Source organism: Cucurbita pepo, chromosome LG09, assembly GCF_002806865.2.
Source record: "Cucurbita pepo subsp. pepo cultivar mu-cu-16 chromosome LG09, ASM280686v2, whole genome shotgun sequence".
NCBI lineage: Eukaryota > Viridiplantae > Streptophyta > Magnoliopsida > Cucurbitales > Cucurbitaceae > Cucurbita > Cucurbita pepo.
In genome coordinates this window covers 1,648,206-1,669,704 of record NC_036646.1, presented here as the reverse complement: position 1 = coordinate 1,669,704, position 21,499 = coordinate 1,648,206, and the positions used below count along the sequence as shown (strand labels likewise).

Genomic DNA, 21,499 nt, shown 5'->3' with positions numbered 1-21,499 from the left:
GGGCTCAACGTCCTCACTAACATACTGACTAGTGTATGATTCTGATACCATTTGTAACAGCTCAAGCTCACTGTTAGTAGATATGGTCTGTTTTGGTTGTTACGTATCATTGTCAGTCTCACGGTTTTAAAATGTGTCTGCTAAGTGTCACAATCGCACTTTGATGGCAGCGGACTTGCGATTGTGCGGCACTTACTTCTCAGCAACAAGTGGGTTAAGCCTATTCGTTTTTGTGTCGCTACGACCAAGTAACGTATACTCGAGCCTCTGGCTCCAATTCAAGAAGAAAGTTTTAGAAAGCAGGGGTAGAGAGATTCCGAAAGAGAGTTTTGAAAGCAAGATTTGAGAAATTGAAATTAGTGTTATATGGGAAAGTAAGCAAAAGGCAACAACAACGGCTTACTGCATATAACTATCAGGTACGGAGAAGTTGACAACTAGTCATATTCCCCTATAGTACATTTTGAGACATTTCATGTCTGTCAGGCCTAGACATGATTTTTCCAAAACGTCATACTCCATAAAAATACAAAAGAAAAACATTACAACATAGAAAGACATAAAGGGTTCAGCTTGTCATGGGCATACAGCCATGAGCAACACACCCTGGACAAGCATAACCGTGACACTAAGGAGAGGTTTCCATACTCTTATAATGAATGTTTTGTTCGTATGTCCAACCGATATGGGATCTCACAATAACCTCAAGTTGGTTCAAATAAACTCAATATAAAAACACATGATAAAAACGTTCATTTATTTAAACCCAACCCAATTCAAGTAAGTTCATAACCCAACTTAAACCATACTTATCAGTTGGGTCGATCAAATTTTTGCGATCCGAACACCCAACTAGAAATTAATTAAAAAAAACAAACAAACAATATGAAATTAAGTACAAAAAGTAACATTGCATTCATTAACAAAATTAAGTCAAAAAAGCTACAAAAGTCAACGTCAAGAACTTAGATAAAGATATATATATATATATATATATATATATATATATATATATATTAGGTATAGAAAGTGTAAGTGGAAGCATCAGCTATAATATTGCGCAGCCCCCCGACAGTGGATGCCAACATTATGAACACTCCGACAAATATGCTTACCTGTAACAACCACCAACATAATTAATTAATTAATTAATAATTAATTACTAATTAATTATGATTAATAAACATATGATCAATGTATACCCAGTTGATGAACCAGTTGAAACTATATCGTTTTGGCTTCTTGATCACTAGCCACATTACGCTTGGAAGCTGCAATTTGATTAATTAGCATCCAAATTAAGATTAGCAATGCTTAATCATAATTAGCAATAATTATTTGAAATAGCCTAATAAAGAGAGAAATATTACGAAGTATGATGTGGGAGCAAAACCAAAGCCACCGAAGAAGCCGAGCAGGTCGCCGAAGAATGGGAATGTCACACCCACAAATATTGTGAACGCTGTAACAAAAAATCATGACATTATGTTAATTAATGTAGATTATTAAGAGACTAAACTTTGGTCAAATTTAATGAATTTGAGTGGTGGGTCCGATAAGGATTTGAAGTTGGTGGTATCCATCTTCGTCTCGTTGATCGAAACCTTTGATTTGTAATGACATAAATAGAAGACGGGTTATGAGAAACAATAGTGCATAATCACTAAGGGTGTACACGGGTTTAGATGAGTTGAAAAAGTTTTTTAAACTAACCTGAAATTTCGGGCTGGTTGGGTTAGTGACTTGAGCAACCCGAATGGAGTTCATAACTCGACCCAACCCAATTCTCTATTTTTGTGTTAGGTTAGGAATTTTTTTTGGACTAACTCGAAATTCCAGTATGGTTGGGTTAGTGATTCGAGCAATTCGAATAGAGTTCACAGCCCAACCCGACCCAACCCTCTATTTTCGTATTAGGTTGGGAAAATCTTTTGGACTAACGCTAAATTTTGGGTGGCTGGGTTGGTGACTCGAGCAATCCGAATAGAGTTTACAACCGAACTCAATCCAACCCTCTATTTTCGTGTTAGATTGGGAAAATCTTTCGGACTAACCCTAAATTTTGGGGTGGTTCGGTTGGTGACTCGGTCAATCCAAATAGAGTTCACAACCCAACCCAACTCTCTAGTTTTGTGTTAGGTTGGGAAAATCTTTCGGACTAACCCTAAATTTTGGGGTGGTTGAGTTGGTGACTCGAGCAATCTGAATAGATTGAGTTATTTTTTTTATTATTAAAAAATTCTATTTATTCATGTTACATTAATAACTAATATTTTATAAAATTAAAATATCAAACATTTACGAATCACAACCCAAACATCTTACCAACATTAAAAGTACGGTATGGCTGGGTTGGATTGTAACCCTATTTTTGCTCGGTCGAGTTGACCTGATCAAAAAATGTCAACCCACGAACCAAATCAAAATTTTCAGTTTGGTAAAAAAGTCAACTCAACCTAAACGGAAAAAATCTAACCTAACTCAATTTTTATATTTAGATTGAATAGTTCGAATTGATCGAGTTATCGAGTCATATGAACACCATTAATGAGTAACTTACCGACATAAGCGGTTCGAGTGATAAACTTGAGGCAAAATCCATCAGGGAAATTCAATCTCTTTCTCATCATCCTCTCCAACATGTCAAACACAGGCATGGCATAAACCTAAACAAGATTAATCATAAACATCATGATTAAACCTAAATTAATTAACAATTAATTACATGATTAAAGTTAATTAAGTGATTTGACATCACCTGGTAGCTGCCGATGACATGGATGACAACCATAAGGTTAGCAGAGGCAATGAGCCAAGCTGGTCGTTTAAGATTCAAAAGAACATTGTCTTCAACATCTTGTCCAAATGCCCAATATCCGATCAAAGCCACCGGAAAATAGCAAATGGCGTTGATAAAATACGCTCCGACGACGCCTTTCCACATTGGAACTCTCGAGGGCTTCTCCGGTGTTGACGGTATGGTGGCCTGAATCTCGAGAGCGACGGCGTGTCCTGCAAATGCGAAGGAGATTTGCCCCAAGGCGTTGAACACTCTAAACATTGAATCTTCCATGCTCGTTGTCTTGTACGCATAGCTCACGTTCTCGATTCGCCCTCGGCTTAGGCTCCCCACCCACGCAATGGTCGAGTAGCTACAACCAAAGAACACGTCCCATTGACTAAATTTTAACTCTCTCTAAATTATCGGGATTAAATTTGTAATTTAACCAAAATATTTTTACTAAGAATGTTTACATCAAGGAATCGAATCGTAATTTAAAAAATATTTTACAGTCAACTTTTTTAAATAAAAAAATATTCACGAGTTTCTCGAAGTCCTAAAACGAGTCAAAACGTCAGGTCTTAAAGATAAGACCATAAAATGCATCACTTTTAGGGTATATTTTATTAATATATCAAATATTCTAACCATAAAAATTTAACCTAATCTTTTAACGAGCTTATCAAATTTAAAGATACAAACTTTAATTTAGGTTCGAAAATGGCCTTCCATCTTATTCCTTTTTTATATAAAATTTAAAATTTTAATTTTTTAATTTAAAATAATTAGTATTTAATGAGTTGAGCTAGGCTTAAATTGTCTAATTATTAAAAAATTTTATTTTTTTGGGACGGAAAGTTATTTTTTTGCTTTTTGGTCCCTTGATTATGTTATATTTATTCAAGGGAATAAGAAATTTTAACTTTTTTGCTTTTTGGTCCCTAAAACATCATGTTTGAAAGAAAGAATAAAGCAAGAGATTTAAGAATAATTTGGAAAAAAATCTTTTTTTAATATAAAAATTATATATTATTGAAAAGATTTATAAATATAGAAATATAGAACATATTCTATAAATAAAGTAAGCTTTTATTTATTTATTTATTTATTAATTTTTAATTTTGATTATAAATAAATAAATAAATAAATAATTAATTAATTAATTAATTAATTACCTGAGGGACATGATGGCAGCTGCTAGAGAAACGCCAGCAACGGAATTGAAATTTGGAAGTTGAGAAAGGAAGAAATGAATTGAACCAAATATCAAAATCCAATAGGATTGTTTGACTTGAGCACAGTTGACACAAGCCATCTCCATGAACTTCTTCATGCACTTCCCTCCTGGAACCCGAACCCGAACCCGAACCCGAACGTTAGTTACCACGTTGATATTTTTATGAAATCGAGGTACTTTTGTTTATGTTGATGTTATAATGGGCTTGCCTGTTACGATGTATACTATGTCGCAGCCGACTTGCACGATGAGTTGTTGTGGTAGAACAATCCAAGGGCCAAGTTTTTCGCCGAAAGCATATCGACCCAGGTCGATATATCGATCAAAACGAGTCCCGGGGACACACTCATGAAGTTGTACCATTTGCCACATCGTGTTTAGAGTCATGCACCATGACATAAACAAAGCCATCGTTCCAGGTCCCCTGATCGCGAAACAATAGAGAAAAAAAAGTGGTGAGGTGAATATTTACGTCAAATAATCATAATTTAACACGGGTTCTATAAACTGATGATAACACGATATTATAGCTCAACGTCAATTCAATCTCTTGCATGGCTCATACGATAGTCCAGTCCACTTCAATTAAGAATATAAATTGACATGAATTAACTCAAACTTTTGAGTTTAGTGGTGATTTAACATTACCATCCCAAATAAGCCATGGCATAAGGCAGGCTAAGAACGCCAGCACCGATCATGGCGGTGACGGTGTGGAAGGTGGAGTACCACCATTTGGCTTGTCGTGTTGGGGCCTCCGCCTTCCATTTTTTGTCACTGTCGGGAACCTCCTATACAGATAAAAGAGAGGTTATAACAAAGCTACACAAACAAAAGGGTCGAGAAAGGCATAGCGATCGCGATCGCCATAGCCATGGTTGGGGCAGGCTCACCTTGGGAGCTTGAGAAGAAGGAACCATGTTGATGAGAAGGAACCCAAGAACGAAGAGAAGGTGAAAGGTTTGAATTTGATGTGCCCCAAAACGATTGAACCAAATATAAAGAGTGGGTGAGTACTCAATTGTTGGGTGGAATGGAGATTATTAAATAATTAAATAATTAGATTAAATTTAAATTAATTCCACNTTTTTTTTTTTTTTTTTTTTTTTTTTTTTAATTACTGAAGCAAGAGAAAGAGTGCAAATATGTTTAAAAAATATTTTCTTTTTTAGGCTAATTAGGTTAAATAAAGAATTAATTATTTATTTTTAAAAAAAATAAAAAAGAAAAATGGGATTTTGGAGTGATGTAAAAAAGAAGAAAAGTTTTGAGTTGGATGGTAATAAGGAGAAAATGATGAAAACGAAGGTTTAACAATAATTGGAATTGAAAAAGTGGGGAGCCATTAGTGAAAGCAACTATGATTAAAGTAAGAAGATGGTGGCTATTTTTCTAAAGTTGAATGGGGTAATCATCTAAATTCCTTTTTTTTTATTGATTTCGAGAAGGGCTCGAGACATGACTTAAAAAGGTTCCATTTAACTTACGAGATTGAAGTTTCGCAGGGACCTACCCTTAACGAGGCAGAGAATTTTTGTTTGATTTGGTGTGGAGAAGGGAGTAGGAAAGAATATGACACTCGAGTAAATGAAATGAAGGGTACATGAATGAGCCGTGAGTATAGGACGACTAAGAAAGATTTAAAGGAAATGAAAGTTACTATTTATACCAACAAGGTATACCATTTTCTTTGAACAATTTTATGTTGGGTGAACTCCGAAGAATTTTTCTAGGGATGCATGTGAGTAAAGATAAATCATGTTAGAAGTACTCGAGTCGGTCTGTGAGGATAGACTCCACTCTTAAGAAGCGAAGAGTAGGTAACGTGATATGTTATAAGAGATGTAGGAGAATGTTGGGGCCATCAAGTGTTGAATCTAAATCCAAGCATGGACCGTTACAATAAATTTTTTCCTCTTTAGCTAAACAAGTACGAGTCTTGGCCTTGCGTTTTTACATATATATCATTAATAACAAGTACCTGAATGAGTAACATTATGATATTAATCATTATTTATTCCAAAAAAAATGTTGCCATAAGATCACATATAATTCGCATCCAATGAAAATTACCTCAAATGTGATTCTAAAAAAGATGTATATAAAACCCACAAATTCTAAAATCTCCTGCAAATCATAAGAATCCATTTCATACATACCTTTATAGGCTTGAAGAAATGGTAGAATGAATTCAATCATATCCTTCAAAGAAACACAGATTCTAAATGGACCATTTCAGTACTATCCTCGTTTATGTTCATAGGGGAAGCAACTCAATTTCTTCCTCTTCAAAGGAAAAGCTTCACATTTCTTCCAAATCTAATGGACGTGACATTATAGTCAATACAAATATCGTGGCATATATACACAAATTCACTATAATGCAATGGCGAGGAAACTATATCGGTTAAAAATCGTGCGTTATCACGATTCCCACAAATAATAATAAGTGTTACCATGCTGACTTGAAAGTAAACCAGAATGGTGCAATCAACCCATGAAGCTTCCACCAGGCATGTTGGATTGACCCTGGGAAGCGACCTGACCCTGTGAAACTAACTGAGATCGCCCAGGACCTTGGACATACGATTGACTGATTCCACCCCCGACCATTTGTTGCTGCTGTTGCTGCTGCTGTTGTTGCATTTGGGGAATCTGCTGCTGGGTTTGAAGCTGTGACATTTGTGGTTGTTGGGGCTGCTGCTGTTGCTGCTGCTGCTGCTGTATTTGAGGAAGTTGCTGCTGCTGCTGCTGCTGCTGCTGCTGCTGTATTTGAGGAAGTTGCTGCTGTTGTTGCATCTGAGGAAGCTGCTGCTGCTGTTGTTGCATCTGCTGCTGCTGTTGTTGTTGCATCTGCTGCTGCTGCTGCTGCTGTTGTTGCATCTGAGGAATCTGCTGCTGCTGTTGCTGCATCTGAGGAAGTTGTTGATGTTGTTGCAACTGAGAAAGCTGATGTTGTTGCTGTAACTGTTGTTGCATCTGTTGCTGTTGCATTTGCTGCTGTTGTTGCTGTTGCATTTGCTGCTGTTGTTGCTGTTGGATTTGCTGTTGTTGTTGTTGCTGTTGACTGGATATTTGTGGCTTAAACACAACCATATCCTGATTCAGAAAGTAGCACAACTATGAAATACCAACCAGCAATCCATTATTAATAGCACTTGACAGAATTGGAAACAACAACAATATGGCAACCTAGATCAAAAAGAAGGCTTGATTATTTTTTGTCAAATGGGCACACTCGAGCATATTCATACAAGTTAAGAGATAAAAATGAAAAAGCAACAAAAACAATCACAATTATAGACTATTGGACAAGAAGAGAGGGTCCTCGAATGTCAGAAAGCGACAGACAAAGTTAAAGAAGATACCAAATGGGGAAAGCAAATAAATTAATTTAATGATAAAGAGCTAGAGACGTTTTTTGTTTACAGTTACAAGAAATTCAAATTAAATGCTTTGAATAAGTAAAGCAACTAACTAAATAAAATTTATGAGCATGGACCTAAATTCAAATACAGAATTATAAACAAAAAAGGTTTTTCTGTATATAGAATACTACACACGACTGCCACGTTTGTGGTTCGACGTGCCACACGTGCCACGTGCCACGTGCCATTGTGTATTCACATGTACGTTGAACGTTACATAAAAATAACATCTAGTATAAACAATTAAACTCAATAATTTCAGTAGCATCAAGATTCAACTATGTGCTCGTGGATAATATCGATAAAACAATGACGTTTTTTAAAAGAATGTATACATCAGACGCAGTCCATGGCACCATCTGTATGCTAGGAAAAAAAGATTGATGATTCGTTGAATTGATCATTTTTATCATGATTTTGCAGACATATTAGGGCATGATCGAACACACTTTTAGCACATTGAAGAATATCATAAAAATAAAGTATTTAAACAAGCTTGCTGAATAACTAAGATATGGCACAGAACCATCTGCAATTAAGACTTCAAGGAAACTGATTTAGAAAGCCTTCAAAGAAACAGAGCCTTGAAACTCTTCAAAAAAATATTGTTTTTACTTTCAATTGGCCACAAAATTGAACGTTACAACAAACAAATAAAAGTACTAGCCAATCGATAATGAGAGTGCTCGTCATAATATATATACATATATATGTATATATGTATATATCATATATATGTAATACTCCCTCATTTCTCATCAACTTAGATTTAAAGCAGTTTGTTTGTCTTCTCTTTGGTCTTAGGGATCTCTCATCCTTAGGCCCCTTTATGTGATTGGTTTTGTCCATTCTGAATGGTTTTGAAACATTTGTTTTTATCTTATCCCAAAAAAAGATGTTTAAAAAAAAAAAAGAGCCTCCCATAGATGTGTAAATTAATGAGAATTCTTAATTTGTGAGTGCTTCTTGTGATTCTTGTCCTCAATATGTGTGACTATGTTTACATGCAACATTTATTGAATGTCAACAACTATAGTTCAAAACACCTTCCACATAGAAAGATTTCTGAAGATGATTAATTGAACTTTTAGAATCAGAGAAATTCGCAATTAATAATACACACCATCATATGCTGTATCCTACAATTGCAACACAAGAATTCTAGTAATCAAATGTTTCGGTTTAATATATGATTGCAGAACAAATAGATAAGCATCAAACATCAGTTCAATGTAGATGATTGCAAAAGAGAAACGTAGGCATCAAAGTTGCATTCAAATATTGAATTATACTTCTCAACCGAAGTCTGAGATTTGTTGGTAATGTATTGACCTCAAAATGAAGGATTCTCACCATTTATTTGTTGGTAAGATAAAGAAAAAAAAGATACTAGTACTAATACAAACTAATCTTTGTAGCTCAAAAACGTCTTACCCCAGGAAAAAGCATCCCTATCAAGCGGCAAGCTTTATCAGAAACAGATAGCAGTAAAGTCTGGGATGGTAGCTGGATGACTGCACACTGAACAGACCAGGGAGAGGCTTAACATCAGAAACCACTCAGAAAATAAGGTTTGATGCAGGTTCGCATATGGAATGCAGATTAGTAATCCAAATGACCCAAAAATGTTGCAAGCACAAAGCAACGCTTGCATGTACAACTAGAACCATAAATCATTCTTGCTAGTAAAATATCAATATATACACAAAATGTTTTAAGGAAAAGCTCACTGTTGCACACTTAATTAGCATAACATAAATGTAGGACTGGTATAGGTCATTACTAGTTTAGAAACTGAGCGAGTTAATTCTCTTGAAAGCAGGCACTTGATAAAGGCTAATTCCAATTTTTGGGATGATCTTTGGATAAGCGGATCTCCTCCCTATATCTTTTCCGAAGATCTATGCTTTGGTCATGCACTATACCTCCTCATTTCGAACTCATGGAACTCTAGCTCCCTCGCGTGGTACCTTGGCCTTTAAAGGAATCTCCTTTTGGATGATGAAATTTGAGAATGATCTCAAAGTTCACTTCTCTCTTCCTTTTTCCCTCAAAGATTTTCCAGGTAGATGGCTCTCTTATGGGCATGTTCAACAAAAGCATCCTTGAAATGCCAGTATTTATTCTCCCAATTTGGTAAGATAAAATAGATAACAAAACAAAGAAACTCATAGGTGGAAGTAGTGTATAAACTTAATTTTCAAACATAAAAGGGTTATCAAATGGAGCCTTAGCGACTTATTGGACGTTTTTTGAACTTCGAAGATTTATTGAACACAACCTTTAAAGTTCGTCAACAAAACTTATAATTTAAAATTAATAACCCCATAAAAATAAAGAGTACAACAAACTTATAAATAATACTGCAATTCAACGTACGAAATCTTTTAATTGGATAAGGAGGTTCATTTATTAAAAATGAAACAGATGCAAAAAAGTTATTGAACTAAATTCTCAACTATCTTTCCTTTGATTTTCAATTTACTTGAGTCAGCCTGTTAATAAGCCTCATGACTGCAATTCATCTATCAAAGGATCTCACTTCCGTTATATAGAATCATTTTAGGAAAAATTCCTATCACAGTCCAACAGAATCTCAGATAATCGATGATAGGGTCTGACTAGACATAAAATAATAGTAATAGTAAATAAATAATCAAAGGAGATTTGAACCATGATGTACATATAGTTATATTGAGGCGGAAACAAAGAATCCCAACGTTTTAACTAAAAGAAAGCACATCAACCAATTCAATGGTTAGAAAAAAAAATGTAGACAACTTACAAGTTTCTTTTCTTGAAGCTGGCCAAGAAACCCATGTTGATTCATAGCTCGGAAAACAAGAAAATCAGCTTTTCCAACATATTGCCTAAAATCAAATACAACAAAACTTGAGCTGGTTTTAATTAAAATGACAGAAGAAAAATACTATTATCCCACTGAGCAACAAATTACTTGTTATTCATGTGATCTTGTGAGATAAGCCGAACTATTTGCATTATCTGCGGCCAGTTTGCTGCAAGCCTATGAACATTGAAGATAGATAAACGATTACACCACAACGAAAAAAATTGAACTGATCCACATATTTAAATGTGTAAAGTAGGGGAAGACAACTAAATCTCAAGAGGGATGGAGGTAAAAAATATGCAGAAATGGTTCGTAAATTTCTACGCTTTGAATGAGATGATGTTAAACGTGGGAGATTTTATTAGCATGGCCAAAAAAATCCCAGACGTTAGTGAACAAAGAAATTCATGAGAATTCAAAAATGGCTGACAGATTTCTTGGGCCCCGTCTTTAGTCTTTACCATAATCGAAGTAACAAGAATCTAAAGTTTCTGATGTAGATTGCCCACCAATGATGGATACAGGAATTCAAAGGGGATACTGGCATCGTACCCATACTTACCAGTGAAGAAAACGGCAACTGGCTATCAAACATCATTAACAACTAAAGAATAGTACAGCATATTTCAGACCAAGTGGCTACGTTAGAAAAGGCAGCATTGCTCCAGGATTAATGAGTCATTCATGAAAAATAAACCTCTGATCCCCAGTGAGTACATCGTGTAGTAGGTAATGGTCGAAGATGCCCACAACACAAATCCTTGCGAATCAAGCAGGGAAAGAGACCTTGTAGGCACTACCACTTAGTTTGTATGCTATCGAAAATGTTGTACTCCATCGTTAGAACCTATTTCTGCAGTAACAGGTTTTTGCAGATGAGAACAATATAACCAGGATCCTCAGGTAAAGAATCTCTAGCTTTTGTTTTCATGCTTACACATGTCATTGGCTCTATGACATAGGTGGTTGATATCCACATGACTTAAGGATGAATCAACCACCGCAACTGCAACAGGCTCTATTAAGTAGGCAATAGAAGCAAAAGCAAGTTACTGTATCTTTTGGGATATATGTTTACATAATAGAAACTGCCTGTTTCTGTTTCTTGTTGAAGGCAAATTCAGCCTGTAGGAAGCATAATCCCCTCGCTTTAAATGACAGTTAACAGAGCATCTATCAGGTTGCCTGAAGTTCCCAAAAACATTTACACCACTTATATCCACAAATCCTCTTTGATTATCTACCGAAGGGGGACATTCCAACCAAACTGCGATTGCCTTCACTCTGTTCTCAAGCTCATTATTCCATATCAACACTGATTTCTCAGGTTCGTTTTCCAGAACTGAAGCCAGCTAAAAAATCTTCAACCAAAAAATGATCTAACCTATGTCTAACTATTTAAGAGTTCCTGATTGAAAACTAGAAAAAAGCTATGTTAAGAATTATGCATGTCAGCTTCTTCAGGACCCACAAAAGAGGCCAATTAAATCTAATACTTCCAATTATTGAGTAAATGACTGGACAATACGAATAAGTTAATTCTAACACCCCCTTCAACCCGATAACATGTATGGTATAAAGAAAATTTCCTAGTTTTACAAAATTTTATGAGTTATAAACTAAAAGGGAATCATACATAATTCTCAAAATTTTCAAATGTACGAAAGAAGTAAACTCAGAACCATAGTCAACTTACTTATCAGAAGCTGAAGCACTCCTGTAACCCTGACAAAAACAACTTAATGAGTTAAACACATCAATGAACAACTTGACATCATGGTAGAGGAAAGATCACTTTCTGATCACTATAAAAGTTTTCAATATATAAACCATTGATGTAGATGCTAAGAAAATAAAATTCATTTTTACTAAAATTGTAAAGCAAATGACTTTAAGAAATAGTAATCCATTTTTACTAAAACTGCATAGCTGATGATCAGAAGCATACTTCCATTCTTGTAATAAAAACAGGCTGGCCTTGTCTCTGACCAGACAGATTTCCCTGCATTGCCATAAACAAACAATGTTTGAGATAATTTTCATTCCACCAAATTAAACTTCTAATTTCTACCGACAAAGAATACTATCTTGCAACTATTCAAAATAATCAGTTTTTAAAATAAATTGATGCAATAAATGGTGGAACATCATCAGAAGTAAAAAGGCATACAACTCTAAAAGAAATCTATCTAATATGGAACCTAGGAATAAACAAAAGTTCTACATAATTTACATTTTATAATCTGACCTTATTCCTAATACAAAAACATCAATTATATCTTCAAAATATACTATGAGTCATGAAGAACCAAGGACAACCACATTGAACTCTTAGCCTTGACAAATGTTCAACAAAATTAATGATTTCACACTTTTGATTGTGTTGTAACTCATATTTAACCTCAAATTCTTACTAGCACACTTCTACATCCAAAATCATAATAAAACAAAACCCACGCATTTACTAACATGTATATACATGTGACATGGTTATTTTTTTATCATTTGTGATTATGACGGTAACAAGGTTTTTACTATTTAATGATTTAGGACAAATATTCTATACATTATTTTTTTATCATTTGTGTATGCATCTATGAAGCATAACCACTCTATTTTAGGCCGAGTGTCTGTGTCGACATGTCGGACACGAACACGCTCCAGACAAATCTCCCACACACCAATTTACATGTCCCTTATTATTCTTTTTGAAATTAAAATAAATAAAACAAGGAATTGGTATCCACAAAATCTGAACCCTGCAAATTCCTCATGGGGAATCCTCACACTGATTCCCGCAAAATTTAATGTAGAATTGCACAGGAAGGGGATTCAAATGGGGGGCGGTGCCACGGCAGAGACATCCCCGCCCCATGAACATCCCTATGCAGTAATCTTCACATTGTGGGGACTTGTGATAACAAGACATTCAAAATCTTGATTTACACACTTTAAAAAAAAAAAAAAGAGATTTTGCATACTTGGAACTTAGAATCAGCTTATCAACTTTTTAAAAAAAAGATATATTGTCATGACCATCACGTAAAAACACACAGGCAGATTCTCAACATACCTCCCAAAATTTCACGTATTTGGATTGTGCTTGTTGCAAAGCACCTGCTGTATGCTGCGATAATGGCATGTTAGCTGCTGCATTGTTGCTCACTCCAAGTGAATGCATCCCATTTTGAACTTGTTGAGGCATTCCTGGAGTGGGAATCATCGTACCATTCCCAGAAGAAACACCTGGTTGGCTTAGATTGCTAATAACATTCTGGTTCATGCTAATTCCACTTTGTACCACTTGTGTTCCTGCAAGATTTCCTTGACTCATCCCTGGTACTGATTGACTCACATTGACACCACCTTGGAGATTTCCTACTGCTTGTGAAGTGGGAATGTTCGTACTTCCAGGAATATTGTTATTTGCTGAACTAAGTGAGCTTAGACCGGAGTTTGGCGCAACCTGTGTAAGAGTTGAAGACCCATTTATTGATGTCAGACCCGATTGACCAGATGAAAATACATTTTGTGCAGCTGGCACAGACGACCCCATTCCACTGGATATCATATTAGACACATGCATAGCCATTGGGGTTTGACCCATAGACGCAAGTCCTATGGAAGTCCCTCCATTTAAAGTAGCCACTCGTGCCTGAGAAATATTATTCAGGATGCTAACATTAGCAGGACCCACAGGTCGCAAAGGCTGTGAAACACCGTTCACTAGAGGTTTAAGATCTTGTGTGTTCTCATTATTTGTGATCATCTCTTGAGAAGAAAGTGGTGAAGAAGTCTGCAAGCTCGGGACTCCCTGTGAAGCTGCACGAACAACAGATGGCATATGCGGTGGATATGCAGATCCATTTGTCATAGATGTAACAGTATTTGGTTCCTGAACAAAATTATGGTATAGCATGATTCAGGTAGCAAGAATACGATTAAAAAAAGCTGAGCATTCTCCATAGAAATTAAGAATAAAAAGAAATGACTCTTACAACTTTCACAGTAGCAGGAGGCACATTAGCAACAGAAACTGGCTGCCGGTTAATGATAGGTCCATTTGCTGGGATACACAAAAGAGAAACTCAAGTGTCAAATACTACTTGCAAATGTCATATTAACTTTTTATATATCCAGAGATCTCTAAACTCAACATGAGTAGGAAATATGAAAGAACCAAAGAAGCCGTCAAAAAATTCTGTCACGTCAAACACAGGGCTATCAAAGGACAAACAAAACCCAAAAGAGTCCTGATTTTAACCATCAGGTTAAATCTGATTTGATTGCCTATTTAGATAAAACTCAACTATAATCCATTATCTTTCATAAGAATCTAAATCTACCTGGTTCAAATTACATTTCAAATACCAGATCTAAAAGCCAATTAGCATCCTGAAGACTTGCAGTCGCCAAGGCATATATAACAATAAGCTAAATACATTCCATAAGCAAATGCATCTAATTGACCAGGATCAGACAATGATAAGCTAGTGAGAGGGGACCTGATGGAGTAGTGGTTGGAGGTGGTCCTGTAACAGGCACAACAGGAGATATGTCCATTTTCACAGGACTCTGGTTTGCAGACAAACTAGTAATTCCAGGACGACTTAAAGCTGCACGGGCTTCCACAAAATTTTCAGAGATCAAAACAAGATACGAGGGGATTTTAACATAATCAATAGGTGGATCTGCTGCCCGCAGGTTGCGCTTTCCCTTCAATAACAAGTGGAGCGGTCAGTTGAATATATTTACAAATGAGACCATTAATGTTTATTAATAATGCTGATTATAGTGCCACGAGATAAGCGGCTGAAAACTTTATAGAAATCATTCCTTCTCAACATTTGCAATTCATGATAATTGATGTACAAGTCCTTATAATTCTGCTCAATGAAATCTCAAATTACTGAAAATAATTAGGTAATGCAAACTATCAAAGATTTGAGCCATTCAGGAATTGATGATTGTCTATGGTGGGATAAAACAACGAGCAAAGTTGGTTAAATCTAGAATATTTGAAAGGTTAGAAATTGAACTGGCGATGACAGCATGCCAGAGAAACTCCAGACTTCACCATTACTAAATTAATAGAAGAAAACTTTGAATGCTTGATACAGGAAATATGTATCTAATGGTAGAATCCGAGAACTTGCAAGGGACAAGCCTCCCTTTTATGTGCACGTGTGAGGGAGGAGGGAGCTGGAATAGACATCCGTACTTACAGCATTGTAAATTGCTTTTAGCTTTGGAAGCTGTTTGGGACAAATAACTGACAGAGATATGAAGCACTGCACAGAAAGATGGTTTAGTTAACTTAGCTACACTACGGGGAAGAAAAGTAAATTTTCATCAACTTGAAAAAAATAAATTATGTGATGTGAACCTGAGCAAATGATTTAGCAACTGTCTCGGCATATGATTGAGAACTCCCGGACTGTGGTTCAACATTGTCCTGTTGCTCCAAATTTGGCACCGCTGGTCTATATACAGGCGTTGGCAGGGGATAAGGATTGCTTGCAGCAACAAGAATACAGTGCTTCTGCACATCCATAGTTTGTTGATTTTGACCACCATTTTGCTGAGTTGGGAACATCTGGAAAGAAATTTATCGCACAAGAAACATCATAAGGGATACAAGTGAAGGTAAATGAATATAAAGTCATGCTCTATTTCTTTCGTGAGAACAAGAAATTATGGTAGTAATTAGCAAAAGAATTTTAAACTGGACACATTCAAAAGTTTACTTCATTCCGAAAATTAACAAAAAGAAGAAAGTTTCAGAATCATACGAGAGATATTGAAGTATAAAGAGAGGCACAAATATCATACAAACCACAGGGCCTATAAAAAAAACTATACAATTAATAATATTACAAATGATTTAATTAAAACAGATCAATACTTCATAGACAATTTAAATTGGATGGCCGTAGCAGATCCAAAGCTTAACTGCATACACAGTTTTGCACCATCCTGTACGTCATTTCCAAGCATCACTGTATTTTTTTTCATAAAAACTGAACTGTTCCATTGAAAACATAAAAAAATAGTCTGGCATATGCAAAGAGATTACAAAAATATGAAACCCATCCCAAGCTAATTATAGCTCATAGCAAAAGCCTTCAAACGAAAACCAACTAACTTCAAATCAAACGTAGTTAAAAACAAGACTCGTGATTCTAAAATTATCTAGATGTATTGAGTTATAACACACATTTTCACTTTCAGTTATAAAGAGAAAACCTAGAATACAACTTGGGTCATTCAGAAATGAAGAGAAGATGAAGCACCATAAAAGTAGTTCAGCAGGACAAGATCAGAGAGCAAGAAAATGCGTACCATAAGTGCTTCACCTAGCCCTTCAGCTATTGCAGCATCACTGAAACCACCACCGGAAAAGGGAATAGCTGAAAGCCATTGTATAAAAGTATCAACATCTCTTGTCCACCCAGTCCGCTGTACTAGACAACCTGAAAAAAGAAAAATGGAGATAAAAGAGAATTGACATATTCAACATAATGTCACACGCTAAATTTCCACCAAAACTAACCAGATGCCACATGACACTTTGTCTACTGGATGTGACTAGTTTCATTCTAGTAACAATATATATATATATATATATAGAAAACCTTTGAAACTAAATTGCTGAACTTATTCGGTGGTTTGGAAAAAGATTATTGTTAGAAAAATATTTCCAATTGAAATTTACTTTAGCTAATATATAAGCCATATGTAAAGGTTTAAAGAAACTTAGAACTACGGAAGTATATGGGACACAAATGGAAAACTTAGTCCAGAAGTTGTCAATATACAACATTTGACGAGATAACATCAGCTAAAATTTCTGTAAGCCTTTCATTATCACATTTAGCTAGACTATGGAATAAAAATGACAAACATGGAATGTTTTGGTGTTGGAATAACTGCTCAACATCAGAGCATAAACATAATGAATAAGGAAAAATAAACTCCTTACGAACCACAATACGATCCATGAGTATGAAATGTGACCAGAGAGAACTCAACGTTAGAGGTTGGTGGTTTCTGCATTCCAAAAGAGTAAATCATTACACGGTCAGGTGGAGAGAAGGATGATTACCTAGTTTATACACTAGAAGAGTCACAAGCGTATACTTTGTCTGGAGGCAAGCATAAGAAATGATTATTAAATAATATGATTTTAAGGACTACAGTTGATTTCATGTTTTTTTATTGAGTTTGGAATGAGTTAGATTTGAAATGGACGTGATCAAATAGTCTGTCTCGATGTTGCCTCAAAATGAAAAGAAAATAAATACTTCACCTATACTTATAATCAATGAAAACTTGAAGATTGATAGCATTTGTAACCTTGAAGAATTCATAATGCTAAATTTGTAAGCTTTGAAATTGAAGCAAATAGAAATCTTAAAATTGAATGTGCTAGATTTGTGCAGAAAACTATCTGAAGAATATTTTTTTCGTTTTTGTTTTCAAAACTGTTTCTCAAAAGTGTGAATAACCGACTTGTAAAAGTTCATACAACTGAGCACCCATAAAACACTATTCACAAGGACATGGATTGGAAAGGAAACAACCACATTCTCTCTCAAAAATAGGCCACTAAAAAGAACAATTTAAAGGAAACGAAAGAGGGGGGAAACTTTTAAAAATCAATTATCCAAAAACATTTTTACATAACCTTTGCTATAAAATCAGAACTAAAATCAGACCTACGTTTTCACCAACTAATTAAACCTAATATTATCAAATTATCACACATCTCAATAGAAACATCAGCTTTATAAATCCTACAAATGATAAAGGCCTTAATCTTGAAGTCGTCTTCAAAAAGAAAAAAGAAACAAACCAAGAGTTTCATCCAGTATCAACATGGAAGTACCATGTATCAATCAAAATGGAAGGACCATACATCAATTTCAGAATGCCTACAACAGTATCCTCTGTTATAAACCTGGATTGACAAATTCAAAAGGTACTGGGATATTCTCTATATTTCAAAACCTGAACAAATAGAATTATAACATACATGAAATGTTAGGGATAAAATATTTTAGTCTCCTAGAAAAGAAAGAGGCGTACCTGCCCAGTTAATTCATTTCCACCAAAACATCTGCACAAATCAAAAGTTAAATTTAACATGCCCTTAATATCATCAAAATTATTATCCATGAGCTATATCTAACATCAGGAAGTAACAAAAAAAATAAAAGGTGTATTCATTTATGAATTTTCAAATGAAACAGTAAAGAAAACATCTTCAGCACTGTGTCCAACGGTACATGTTCTATAACATCCTACCATGCTTTCTTTCATTGTATGCATTACACAGAAGTTTACACACAATGCTAAAATAACTCAAGTACTCTTGTTCTGTTTTTTCTGATACTCTTATTTGTAATCTTAAGACTTGTAAACCCTCGAGTTGATCTACAGGAATTATTTTACCGTGTGAAATATGTGTTCTCTCTTTTACATTACTTGATATCATTTCCAATGTGCCCAGGGCCACTCCTAAAAATACAAAACAAGAGAGGTGGAAGTTACACTGGTAACTATTTAGACTATTTGGAATCCAACTCTTGGTAGCCGATCGCATCAAGTCAGATTAACCAAAATGTGTAGACACAACCACCTCCCATTGCAGAGTATTGCCACCCATTATGACAAGCACAGACTAGAAGGAGACCGTTTGGAAAGAACTAATGTCCAGAACCTCCAATCCTCGACCCAATTGTCCGTAGCAGCTTATCAACTGTCAGTATGCTGGACACCTTCATGACATTGATGATAGTAAAAGTGATATCTCAAGTAGTATACAACTTTGTGTACAGGGATTAATATATAGAGTGATAACAGAGTCACTGAGACGGGCTAGTGAAAAGACCTTGGTACTATGTTATATATAAACTTGGAAGAATAATATGTAGCGTGATTAGAAGGAGGCAGATAGGTTGGCAATAAAAAAAGGGAAGGGATATAATCTTATGAGCTAAATATGGAAGAAAATTTGCACCCCCCATTTTGGAAGAGATAGATGTCGTAGTTAATAAACTAAAACAGCTTGGAATCTCCAGGAAAGTTTCAATTTCAAGAATGGAACTTCCCTCCTAGCCCGTCAACAAATTCTTCAGTATTGGAATGGAACGATTGCGTCGACCAAAACCAGAGCGCAACCAATACCCAAAATGAGAAGATGTACATAGCAACTGTATAGAAATAACAATGAACTACGATGCCTCCAAACCAGGTACAATGGTAACAAATCGTGCGTTCTACAGAAATAAATAGGCGACTCGAGCATTAATTGTCAAAATAGTATCGTGATCACGACACAAGCAGGTTACAACAAGTGTGATACAGTTCCAGTTTAAAATGGAGACTCGGCCAGTTTTGACGTACGAATTTGGGGAAAAATCAACATACTGATCATGATCGTGCACATAATAGCCCATTCGATAAATTATAACCTATTGACGAGTCAACAGACAAATGAAGCTTTCTAGACATTCCATAAAATCCTAAAAAACAATCAATAACATAAGAAAACGCATACTTACGCAATTTCACCTCCCTTTAAAATTAATAAGCAGGAAGGAAATGGAAGAACAGATAGGTTAAAAGAGGAATACCTAACAATCTTCTCAATGTAATCCGTTACGACGGTTTGCCAGAAGGGACCCATGGCTGCAGTACCTTCAACCACCACTATCAGCTGCTTCTCCGCCATCGAATGACTCAGAAACTGTATCTTCAACGCTTCCGGTAAGAAAAATAACAGCCAGAACGTGCGCGTTCGCTGGTTTATCAATCTATGATCCCGATTTTCTGATGAACTCCGGAACCGGGAAGAGAGCGCGCAAATGGTAGACTTTGGAAACTGATGCGAAATTACAGAACCGGCAACGCTTCTACTTCTGCCTCCGCCGGTTTTGACAAAGCTAAATAGTAAATTNTTTTTTTTTTTTTTTTTTTTTTTTTTTTTTTTTTTTTTTTTTTTTTTTTTTTTTTTTTAAGGTTCGTTAATTTTTTTTGGTTTTTACTGTGGTAATTTCCCCTTTTTATATGTAAATTTTGGATAATATTAAATTTCAATAAATAAATATATATATATATATATATATAACCCTTAAACCCTAGACTTGATTATCGTAAAATATTATTCATTGTCAATTGCTTCGTATTTCAATTACGATTGTGTTTTTAGTAGAAGAAATACAATAAAAATGTTCGTCTAAGTTTAGATAAGGAAATGTTTTCTCCTGCCATTGACAAAAAGGCTCGACGAAGGGAGGGAAAGTNAAAAAAAAAAAAAAAAAAAAAAAAAAAAAAAAAAAAAAGGTATGGAATGGCCTACGGTGCGTGTTATTTGAAGGGAACATGCTTTTTCGACCGTAGTGATATGACTATTGGGCTTTTTACTCGTTCTGCCCGCTGCTCTATTAGGTAGGATAGTTGTCTTCAAGCTTTGTTTGCCCTTTCTCGTAAATAGTTCTAGGTTAACCCGAGAAAGCGCGTCAACCACAAAAATGAACGAGAGACTTTATGTTTTTTGGAATATACATAGTGAATGAATCACTAATTATGAAATATAAAAATAACACCGAACAAATAAATACCTTTGTCATATTTATTTAAACTTTTTAACAAGGAAAGTGATGGTAAAATAATACGAATATTGATGACGAATCGCTCTCAAATGTATTGACCACAAGAGTTTTTTAATTTTAATTTTAATTTTTTAAGGTTACTATGAAATAAAATATGACAAATGCAGTTATATTTTAAAATTTCAGAAGTATTTTTGAAACATGTATAGACTATAAGAATATTTTTTTAATATTTTTAATGAAAAATAAATTTTTTTAAAATAATTTTAAAAGTTAAGAATATTTTTTAAATAAAGTATTAATTGTTTCTATCTATAATTTAAGAGTATTTTTGAATTTTTTTTAGAGTTCAAGGGTAATTTTTTTTTTTTAAAGTTTAACGGTATTAAATTGTTCGTAATGGTAAAAATATATCAAATAAATATATATTCACAGTACAAATACCCTGTTGGATGAAAGTGTCCCACATCGATTAATTTAAGGAATGGTCATGAATTTATAATTAAAGAATACACTCTCCATTGGGTTGAGGGTCGAGGCCTTTTGGGGAAGCCCAAAGCAAAGCCACGAGACTTTATGGTCAAA

General features: G+C 35.0%; 2 protein-coding genes across 3 annotated transcripts; both read right to left on the bottom strand.

Moving 5' to 3' along the window:
- Positions 1–999: 999 nt before the first annotated feature.
- LOC111801479 (lysine histidine transporter-like 6) lies at positions 1,000–5,040 on the bottom strand. The gene is made up of 9 exons (XM_023685491.1): positions 4,913–5,040; positions 4,668–4,810; positions 4,229–4,443; positions 3,958–4,126; positions 2,759–3,152; positions 2,561–2,666; positions 1,371–1,462; positions 1,203–1,271; positions 1,000–1,115 (listed from the first exon to the last, which is right to left on the bottom strand). Exons 1-9 carry the CDS (start codon positions 4,937–4,939, stop codon positions 1,017–1,019), a joined length of 1,314 nt encoding a protein of 437 aa, XP_023541259.1. The 5' UTR covers positions 4,940–5,040; the 3' UTR covers positions 1,000–1,016.
- Positions 5,041–6,134: 1,094 nt separating this feature from the next.
- Positions 6,135–20,221, bottom strand: LOC111801744 (mediator of RNA polymerase II transcription subunit 25-like). Of its 2 annotated transcripts, XM_023685879.1 has the most exons (15): positions 19,937–20,221; positions 18,387–18,417; positions 17,285–17,348; positions 16,641–16,771; positions 15,685–15,894; positions 15,524–15,589; positions 14,804–15,014; positions 14,297–14,364; positions 13,372–14,193; positions 12,247–12,300; positions 11,995–12,023; positions 10,404–10,472; positions 10,233–10,317; positions 8,882–8,968; positions 6,135–7,118 (listed from the first exon to the last, which is right to left on the bottom strand). In XM_023685879.1, the coding sequence occupies exons 1-15, from the start codon at positions 20,032–20,034 to the stop codon at positions 6,510–6,512; spliced, it is 2,634 nt and encodes an 877-aa protein (XP_023541647.1). In that variant the 5' UTR covers positions 20,035–20,221; the 3' UTR covers positions 6,135–6,509. The 2 variants fall into 2 exon arrangements, with proteins under 2 accessions (XP_023541647.1, XP_023541649.1); XM_023685881.1 differs by lacking the exons at positions 18,387–18,417; positions 19,937–20,221 and adding an exon at positions 18,187–18,380.
- Between the last annotated feature and the right edge of the window lie 1,278 nt (positions 20,222–21,499).

Excerpts from the sequence above, each read along its gene's own strand:
- LOC111801479 (XM_023685491.1), bottom strand. The coding sequence starts at position 4,939 with ATGGTTCCTTCTTCTCAAGCTCCCAAG. Across the intron at positions 1,463-2,560 it reads CACTCGAACCGCTTATGTCG|CGTTCACAATATTTGTGGGT; the intron begins GTAAGTTACTCA and ends TTTTTGTTACAG. Across the intron at positions 1,272-1,370 it reads TTGCTCCCACATCATACTTC|CTTCCAAGCGTAATGTGGCT; the intron begins GTAATATTTCTC and ends ATCAAATTGCAG.
- LOC111801744 (XM_023685879.1), bottom strand. The coding sequence starts at position 20,034 with ATGGCGGAGAAGCAGCTGATAGTGGTGGTTGAAGGTACTGCAGCCATG. Across the intron at positions 10,473-11,994 it reads AGTGCTTCAGCTTCTGATAA|GCTTGCAGCAAACTGGCCGC; the intron begins GTAAGTTGACTA and ends CAATGTTCATAG. Across the intron at positions 8,969-10,232 it reads AGCTTCAAGAAAAGAAACTT|TGTGCAGTCATCCAGCTACC; the intron begins GTAAGTTGTCTA and ends TGGTCTGTTCAG.